The sequence below is a fragment of the Martes martes genome (genome assembly GCF_963455335.1).
Source record: "Martes martes genome assembly, chromosome: 2".
NCBI classification, from domain to species: Eukaryota; Metazoa; Chordata; class Mammalia; order Carnivora; family Mustelidae; genus Martes; species Martes martes.
In genome coordinates this window covers 108,762,686-108,772,970 of record NC_137889.1, presented here as the reverse complement: position 1 = coordinate 108,772,970, position 10,285 = coordinate 108,762,686, and the positions used below count along the sequence as shown (strand labels likewise).

Sequence of the window (10,285 nt, the reverse complement as noted above, 5' to 3'; positions counted from 1 at the left end):
AACTTTTGAAGAGTCTGGGTAATCAATGACCTCCTCACCCTTTTTAAAACAAATTCCAGTAATATTCCATTAACTTTTAGAGCTGAACATAGAAATATTAAGAGGCATTCTGGAAAATCCTAAAGGTCCCAGATATAGTCCTCCCTGCCCCATTATATAGCAGCAAATTAATTCCTCGTCACCATCAGAATCGGTCCCCTTCTGGCTGTTGGTATAAGAAGCTAAAACAGCCAGATGGTTGTCATACGTCCAATTCAGTAGGGGACATTATTGTGTCACCCCCTTCCCCCAGTGGGACCATCTTACCTTTGGGAACGAAGACCCCAAAATTCTGTGACTAGGCTAAGAGGCAATGCGCTCACTCTGAATCTTGATTCTCAGACCTGTGTGTTCTGGCTATGAAAGAAAAATTTGGTTGCAGACTTAAAGTCTACACTCTATCTTGTGGGATATTATACCAGAAGTCACTGCAACTGAGTCTTTGGGAGAGCATTCCACTTTTCTACCAGGCCAGCAGCTTTCTGAGGTGACAGGTTGTGGGAAGACCAGTGAATTCTCGTTGCCATGTTTCTTTTGCCATGGGGTGGGTGATTTGATCAGAGGCAATGTCGTGGAGGTCCCATGGTAATGATGAAGGCATTCGGAAGCCCCCAGATGGTGGTGTAGATAGAAGTCCCGAAGGCAGGGCAGGCAAAGCCATACTCAGGGTATGTGTCTATTCCATCGATGACAAATGACTCCATGATGGAAAGGTCCAGTGTCATCATCCTGCTAGTGGGTGGCTGCTTTGTTTCCCAAGAAACGATGTTTCCCAAGAATCGATTTCCCAAGAAATCAAAGTAGGTCTCCCCTGAAAACAGGCTTAGGAATAAAGTAGTGGGAGTCATTATTTAGCCCACGTGTAGCTTCTGTTCTCAAAGATAGGGCAACTTTGTACATGGGCCACTGAGCCCAGGGGTTGGCTAAGGAAAAGGCTGACATTCACAGTCGGGTCACTTTGCTCACCTGACCGAGGTGGACAATTTTTGCTGCAGATGTCCTTCGGTGTACATTCTTATGGTATACAAGTATCTTCTCACTCTGTCCATTTTATGAAATCTATCTGCATACCTGTTCTCCTAACCTGTTTGTCATCAATTTCCAATTTTGTTCCTTCCAAATCCATTACCATTTAGCCAATAGCTACTGCCTGGGAAGCTGTCCAGACCTACATCTCTTGGCCATCTCAGTGTAGACAAATAGCTCAAATTCTGCCCACAAAGGGGATTTCCCTTTACCACTAGACTAGTACTATAGTCGAGTTTTTCTTCCCTAGTTAACTGGTCCTAGGGAAATACCTCCCAAGGCTGTAGATGGGAAGTGAGGGACAGCTGCAGTGCAGCGGGAGTTGCTGCCCTAAGATCCCAGCCACCTGCTCGCCACTTACCACGACCAGCTGCGCCTGATACCTTACACACTTAAAAAAAAATTGTATTTATTTATTATTTGAGAGAGAGAATGCGAGAGAGCACAAGTGGTGGAGAGGGAGAAGCAGGCTCCCCACCAAGAAGGAAGCCAGACACAGGACTCGATCCCAGGACCCTGGGATCATGACCCAAGGTGAAGGCAGACGTTTCACAACTGAACCCCCAGGCACCCTGACACACTCTTTCCATTTAATGGTAGCCTGCAGCTGGGCACACCCAGTCTTACTGCCCAGTTCACACCGGTCAGCTCAGATCACAAGGGCACTTGGTATCTTGTGGCAGGCATGCCCAGCAGCAATCTAGGAGCTATTCTCGAAAAGACAAAAATTTTTTTTGCGGAAGATACAGCTACTCCCAAGTCCTGGAGAGGTGAAGTTCAAGCGGCAGAGGGGCTTGCACTGCGGCCGGCCTCAGTGTGGAGCCATCTCCTGCTCTGCCTGCCAGCGGGTTACTTGGTAAATGCATCGGAGCAGCACACTCAAGTGTAGGATATGCAGCTTCCAAGAGCCCCCAGAACCCACAAATGTTGTACATAGCATTGTGGAAGGTGACCCCAGGAGCAGCATTGGCTTTTGTTTGGGGGGGAACTTGGCAACAAGCTCCAGTCTGCTGAATCTCGGGAAACTTCAGAGGTGGTGCACTCCGGAATTTTCATGGGACTCGTCCGTATCCACCTTCTGACACTGTTTCCATTCTCTCTGGCTGACTTCCCTTCAATTTCTACCTAGCATCGTATAGTATGTTTCTTCTTTACCCCAGAGACTGTTTACTTTTTCTTTCTTTCTTTTAAAAAAAGATTTTATTTCTTTATTTGACAGAGAGAGACAGGGAGAGAGGGAACACAAGCAAGGGCAGAGGGAGAGGGAGAAGCAGGCTTCCAGCAGGCAGAGAGCCCGATGCAGGGCTTGATCATGACCCTGGATCATGACCTGAGCCGAAGGCAGACGCTTAACCCACTGAGCCACCCAGGCGCCTGTTTCTTTACTTTTGTTTCCAGGTTCTCAACTCATTTTATCTCAAAGTTGCAATCATTTAACATTGATTCAATATCTACTGAATGCCTATGATGTGCCAGGCATGGCACATCGAAGGCATTTGGGTGCTGAGACAACACAGCTGCCTTCATTTAAGGGGGAACGTTAAGTACAACACAGTGGGCTATGACAGAGATAGCAGACGGAGGGCGGGAAACACACAGGAGGGGGATTGAAAGTAGATGGGGTAGTGGTCAGGAAAGCTGCCAGGAGGTCGTGATCTTTAGGCTGAGTTCTGAAAGCTGAGTGGGTCTCCGGGGGCAAAGCCAGGTCAGGGTCAGAGGGTTCTCCAGGTAAGGGGAGCAGCGCGTGCAAAGCCTGGAGGGGAAAAAAGGGCAGCTCCTCTGAAGTGTCCTCAGTCCCCTTCTCCTTTCAGAGTTCTCCTTCTGGTCCCCACCCGTTCCCCAGTCCAGTTTTGTTCCCATTCCTTCCCTGAGGAAGACCCAAAAGTTTACCGTAAGTTCTACAAAGACAATATAGCTTCACTATGTTTTGGGGAAAAAGACGCTTTCAGACCCCTTATTTCTTGGGGACACAAAACTCTGGATCCTAGTTACTAAGGAACGTTGCTTTAAGCTTTGACCCTTCTTGCTGAAACAAATTATTCCTTCATTTCTGCCCATTATTCTTGACTCAGCAAATAATGATCAGTTTCTGATCATTACTAGGAGATAGTCTACGGGTGCAGTATCTTGCATTCTAGTAAAACTATTCACCTTTCGATAGTTAATATGTATTTCCTATTGTTCATAGGCGAGTCATAAGACATAGGTCCTGAAGGAGCAAGATTTGAAAGAAACTGGAATACAGCTAAAAAATTCTATAAAAAATGGAACTGGCTTTCCAAACTAGTAGTGTTTCATGGCTTTCTCTAGGGTCATTGCAAAATGATTTCACGGTAAGAAAGGCTGATCAGTTTTCTGGTCATTTAATTAAATAAATGTGTTCCTGTTATGTAGCCTGTCCTGGGATAAGGGCTCATAAATATGTGAGGTGGGATAAGTACTAAAAAACCCAAGATAATATTGTGCCTTAAAGTAACTTTCAATGTAATAAAGAACTGAGAGGAACATATGGGGTTTGCATATTATTTATTTATAAAGAAAAGATAAGCTTGAGCACGTGATTTAATATTATAAAGCCACAGGCTATTAACTTTAAAAGAAACTATTATATTGCACTTACTCTCCTTCTATTTATAAGTTACTTAAATTAGCACCTATATACTACTGATATCGTCAATGAAGTGTTGCAAGCTAGGGAGAGGTGTAGGTTATATGTATTTCTGTTTTAGCGATGAGAGTGTACTCGTTTTAGGACTCGTGCACTAAAAATATACTTAAAATGTAGTTACAGAAAACTAGAACGTTACAGTGTAAAAATAAGCAAATAGACATCACTATACACGAATCGAATTTATCAACAACCTACACGGCTACCAAGCTAAAATAAAGGTATCTGAAAAGCAAAAGTAGCAAAAACCATGAACATCTCCCAACAGTTACGATGCACTCATAAGGAAGTGCCTGAGTCCTGGCTGGAGGGTAGCTTGTCTATTGTCTGAGAGGCTCTCTGTGGCACAGTAATTGCACTTTTGGGAGTTTTTGCAAAATTATGAACCTTGCATGGGAACCAAGTTTCTTAGGAGAACAGACGTAGTCTCAAGTAACTTTAATACTGGTTTATGCTTATGATTGTTTATTCACAAATGAGTGAAAACAAATTTTAGCAACCTTTATCAACTCACTTAGTGGTTCCTAGTAAGAAATGCTTTTTGGCCTCCAGATGGACATGAATATCTACATAACTATGCATTGTTTACCGATGGAAACTACAGAAATGGCTTTCACCTTTGGGTTGGCTCCAGACCTATCAGAAGGGAATGCATTGCCTCTGTGTCCCCAGGTCACACAACCTTCCTCGCACAAGGGTATGTACACGTACATACCCTTCCTGCCCACTGGTTATGCCAAGGGCCATGTCTTATAGATATTATAAGGCAGAAGTGGAGACCCAATTTTCTGGTTGATACAGATTCTATCTCTGGATTCAGAGCTAAAAAATGAGTGACTCGTAAAATATCTACCTACCACTTTTATTTTTCAGGACAACTCAGTCTCTTACAGCAAAGCTTAAGTGTTTTTTTCTTCTCCCTTTAACTCTTCTTTCACTTCTCAGTGAAATACTCAGAAAGTATTTCAAATCTCAGTGAGATACTCAGAGAGTATCTGCAGTGTTGTCTTCAGCTTTTTTTTTTTTTAACTTTGAAAGTATTTTTAATGTCTTAAAAAGTTACTTTAGAGGACTCAAAAAAAAAATAGAGCACTCATGGCTTAGTATTACATGTCGTTAATACATGCATGTCATAGCCTCACGAGTTGACCACAATAGATTCCTATCCACAAACAGCTTTCAGAGTTTTTTGCACATGCATATACATTAATGTATAAATAAAACATAGAATCCTTCTTCCACTGATTTGTGGACTACACTTAATTTGTTCTATAAAAGTACCCCAGAAAACTAGCATGTAAATATGCTAGTAACATCCCTACAACATGTAAACATCTCTATAAATTGAACTGTATGTTCCTATTCAACAATGGTTTTTAATAGGAGATTAGGAAATTTTTCATACCACCTGGGACACTCTTTTAAAATACATCTCTTGGGAGCCTGGGTGGCTCAGTCGTTAAGTGTCTGCCTTCGGCTCAGGTCATGATCCTGGGGTCCTGAGATCAAGCCCCATACCAGGCTCCCTGCTCAGCGGGGAGCCTGCTTCTCCCTCTCCAACTCCCCGTTTGTGTTCTTTCTCTTGCTCTGTCATAAATAAAGTACATTTCTTTGGTCAACCTCCTATCCAGGTGGTGAATATGATTTGAGACAGAATTGCTGTGTATCGAAAAAGCTCTCCCAGGAAATTCTCTTTCCATTCCCACTACAAACACTAAGAACCTCTGACTTTAAAGGCAGCTTCAATCAACTGAAAAGGGGCTCAGAACTCCTGGAAAGCACATCTGTTTTCTTCACAAATAAGTGGCCAGAGACCAGAACTAATTTCCCATCTCCCATGACAATTAACGCATCATGTCTATATTCCTGTTGATGTCAGTCTCTACACATTCTAACAAACCTGGCTGTGTTTTGAGGACACAATTTCCTTACAAACCTTTCAAGAGGTGTCTGTTTTTGTTTTTTTACAGATTTTATTTATTTGACAGAGAGAGATCACAAGTAAGCAGAGAGGCAGACAGAGAGGGGGAAGCAGGCTCCCTTCTGAGCAGAGAGCCTGATGCGGGGCTCGATCCCAGGACCCTGAGATCATGACCTGAGCCAAAGGCACAGGCTTAACCCACTGAGCCACCCAGGAGCCCCAAGGTGTCTGTTTTTTAATCTCAAACCCTTGGTAGGCACCCCTCAGCTCCTCAATTGTTGACATCCAGATTATCCTTTCTCCTTGCCCACCCCAGGTCCTCTGAGCTCATGCCATCACGCCAGAAATTCCCCTATTCCCTTATTTATAGTCCCCATCTCTCTGTAACTATTTCTTGTCACTTATTTTAATAGTCAAATGAATGGTCCATTGAAAACCCTGGATTCTAAGTTCTGACCTCCTTTCCCCCTTGATCTTTTACGCCACCTCAACCACCCACTCCCACAGACAGATCCTACATTTCTGTCATTACCAAATTCTAAACTTCGCTCAAATCTCAATTTCAAACATCCCATATACTGACACCACTTCTTGTCTTTCCATCTCATTCTCTCTGGTGTCCATATTTTAATAGCCCTTTGACCTCAACGGGACCTAAAACTACTAAGCCTACTTCCCTTTCTCTATCCCTCTCCCATTTTGCATGCCCCTCCTTTAAATGAGTCCCTCTTTTGTCCTTTTATGTGTCTTCAATTCCCTTGTACCAACCATGCTGATATCCAACCGTCCACCATGCAGCTGAATGTGGCTAGAGGAAAGAGGCACAGCTAAGCTAGATGGTTTCAAGCTCATGACTCATACGCCAAGATGGGTTCTCAGTGCTGCCTGACAATCCTACTACAGGCCACTAATCAATTCAATTGCTCACTCTCCTGGGTAACTATTTTTTGAAACCTCTTCTACTTTTCCCCTTCCCCAGAGAAAACAAGGGCAATCTGAAGATAATTTCTATATTCGCCTGTCACTTGGATGCCTCTCCTTCCAGATATCCATGTGGGTTTACATCTCTGCTCAGCTGTCACCTTTCCAGAAGGGCCTTCCCTAGTTACTATCAAAACGGCATTCTTGATTTATCCAGTTTTATTTTTCTTTGTAGCATTCCTGACGCCTGACATATACTGTCTTTTCTGTAGTCCTCCACGCTATTACTCTAAACTGTAAGCTCTATGAAAGTGGGGATTTTGTGTTTTGTGCCTAGAACAAAGTCTGACAAGTATTAAGTGCCTATAAATATTTATTGAATGAAAAACAAAATATCCAGACAAAAGATTTTTGTTTATCTTAAAATAGAAACATGACACTTTTTGTTATAAAATTACAGTATTTAGCTGTCCTTAAGAGTGTTGTAGTTTTCCCTAATGTTCAGTAAGATTCACTCTTCTGGAGGCAGCCCGGTACAGAGACAAATACAGTCCTGGGGGTGAGGGCAGGATGGGGGTAGGCGGTGGGAGGGGAGAACATTTGGCTTTTACTATTAGCTCTGTCACTAATTAGTAATGTCATTTAGGGTGAGTCATTTAACCTCTCATTTCCATCAGGGAATGTGAGAGAGTACTTTTATTTTTATCTAAAGAAAATACCACCAAACACAAAACCAATAAAAATCACTCACTACACACACTAAAAATCTTATTCCTTTCAAAGTTAATTGATGGGACTTTCATAGTTATAAAACAGAATTCCATTCCACAATCTAATAGATCAGTAATAGTTTTACTATTACTATCAGTAATAGTTTCATTATGCTGTTAGCAAATGAGAGATTTTTCTCATTAGAATAAAATCACTCTCAAAATTCAAGATGAAAATCACAACAGTCAATTAAATAGAAGTGTCACATATGTTATGAAAATTTTCTTGCTATGAATGTACAGAAAAAAATGCCTAATTTAACTGAGAAAGACAAATTAAGATTATACCTAGTCAATACTCATATGTATTTTAAAAGTGACATTGGTTTTTTAGAATACAAACAGAATGAGTACTTGGTAATGTCCAGAAACGAATAAAAACGAATGGATTCAAATACTACTAAATTCAAGTAGTAAACTCAATATATCCTATATGCGAAAGTAACACCAACCCTCCCCACAACAAAAAAACACCACATATTGTCAAGCAAAATATTTTTAATTAGTAGGCTGATCATAAATAAATCCACATAAAAGATTTAACAGAATTACAAAGAGTTTTGTATTTCTTTTGTGGACTCAATTTGTAATACGCATTAGTCAACCTCATTCTTGAACTGTGACAAAAGGAGTTGTCATCCAACAATGCAGCACAGTTTAAGCAATTCGTATTCTGTAGTTACATTTTTACATTTTCTTTACAAATGTAACATTTATGTACATTATATATATTTTTTTCTATAGTTCATGTACTGAAATGCTACTTTTTTTTTTTACAGGGAAAATATTGAATTCATGAATACAAATCATTCCTTGTTAAAAAGTAATTCATATAAACAAGTAACACGGTACCACTGCCTTTTGGCATCTCTTGTCAGACAGAGTTCAAGTCCGGAAGAGTTATATTAATTATCAGAAAAAGGAATTGATCTAATTTGACATTATGACGTATCATTCCACAGAGCTACCTAAATGTGCCGGCTTGCACTGCTGCGCTACTGGAAATGTGCAGAAACCAATTCAAAATGGACTCGGTGAAACAGCATCATCAATACCATTAATTCAGGCTGAAGAAAACCTGTCAAGTTCTTTCTTCCCCTTCACCTTTTGCCAAAGCCTCAGGGTGCTACACTATACGCACTCTGTCTTGTAACAGCAAACGCCTTCGTTTCAAATATCCTAGATGTGCTTCCCTGACAGATTATGCTTTACCTAGGCTATAGGTCTTTTTCTTCATATTCGAATTTTATTCCACTTCACTTACAAATCTGCTGCTGAATGTGAAGCAAAAATTCATAGTAAGAGAATGCGGCTTCTGTTCGGTCTTCAATCAAATGTTGAAAAAATTCCGTTTTGGCAGGACTCTCATCTCTGAAATGAAAAAAAAAAGAGGGGGTATTTGTCTAAAAATGCACATCATTACAGAGTAATTATATATTTTAAAAATTACTAACACGTGGGGGCTTTAGGAAAACAGAACATGGCTATTAATCAATTAACAGCATTCTCCTATTAGTATATGTTTTCATAATATTATTTAAGGTTTGCTCTGAAGACAAGCAGTTTCACACAGACTGCACAGGATAAGACAATTTCATAATTAAGTTACAGAAGTACTTACTTTACCACGTGAAGAATTGGGCTTAATGGTCTGTTGTCTCTAAGCCAAGTTATAAAGGATCTTGCTCTTTCTGATGAAAGTGTATCTAGCTCTGGAAGATGAGTCTGGTAAAAGTAATACAATTAGGAAATTACTTCCTTTCTTATGGACTGTAGCAATATTAGAATTAAATCATGATTCATTCCCGTTACCACCAACCAACTGCCAGCACTCTATTCCCAGACCTAAAGCAGCAACCAAAAGGGGGAAATTCAGATTGTTCACAAATCTGTTTATATTTTTCTGGATAAGTTAATAAAACATGTTTCATTCATTCATTTTTAGAGAGAGAGTGTGTGTGTGCACATGCGCAAGCAGGGGGAAGGGGAGCAAGGAGAGATAAAGGGAGAGGGATAGAGAAAATCTTAAGTAGGTTCCACACCCAGTGTGGAGCCCAAGGCAGGGTTCAATCTCACAACTCTGAGATCATGACCTGAGGTGAGATCAAGAGTCAGATGATTAACTGACTGAGCCACCCAGGTGCCCCAACACATGTTTAATGATAAGTATGTCACTGATATTTTGCCTGCATACTATATTTTTTCTAACTAAGTCAATAAAACATACACAATGATTAGTATGTCACTGGTATTGTACTGTACTTTTAGTTTCATCTAAAGGAAACATGCAAATGAAGGGGGTTATCACTAACTTCTAAATTTACCCAACAGTTATAGACTCCATCCTCTTCTAAAAACAGTTATTCTCAGAGAATTGTGTGTTTCCGTTAGTCCCTAAAATTTAAGGGCAAGGGACATACAGATGGCCAACAAGATGCATGAAAATATGTTAGTCATCACTAATCATCAGGGAAATGCAAATCAAACTACAATGAGATATAAAAAAACAACCCCCCCCACCATGAGATGTCACCTCACATCTGTCAGAATGGCTGAAATCAACAACACAAGAAACAACAGGTGTTGGTGAGGATGGGAGACGGGAATTCTCTTGTACTTGTTGGTGGGAACACAAACTAGACAGCCACTGTGGTAAACAGTATGGAGGCTCCTCAAAAACTTAAAAATAGAACCACACTACAACACAGCAACTGCACTACTAGGTTCTGACCCAAAGGATACAAAAACACTAATTCAAAGGGATACAAGAATCCCTGTTTATAGCAGCATCATCAACCATAGTCAAGATATGGAAGTAGCCCAAGTGTCCACTGACTGATGAATGGTTAAAGAAGAAATGACATATATGTTTCTCTCACTTATAAATATATATACACCCCCACTGGAATATTACTCAGCCATAAAAAGAATGAAATCTTG

At 40.7% G+C, this 10,285-nt stretch overlaps 1 protein-coding gene across 4 annotated transcripts in view; it reads right to left on the bottom strand.

The window, feature by feature from the left end:
• Nucleotides 1-6,932: 6,932 nt before the first annotated feature.
• SEC24B (SEC24 homolog B, COPII coat complex component) overlaps nt 6,933-10,285 on the bottom strand; it is a 97,692-nt gene continuing 94,339 nt past the window's right edge. For all 4 annotated transcript variants that reach the window (XM_080796150.1, XM_080796149.1, XM_080796147.1 and 1 more), the window contains 2 exons: nt 8,967-9,070; nt 6,933-8,716 (listed from right to left, as the gene is read on the bottom strand). In XM_080796150.1, the coding sequence (XP_080652276.1) occupies nt 8,602-8,716; nt 8,967-9,070 (219 nt within the window). In that variant the 3' untranslated portion in view covers nt 6,933-8,601. The remainder of the gene's footprint in view (nt 8,717-8,966; nt 9,071-10,285) is intronic.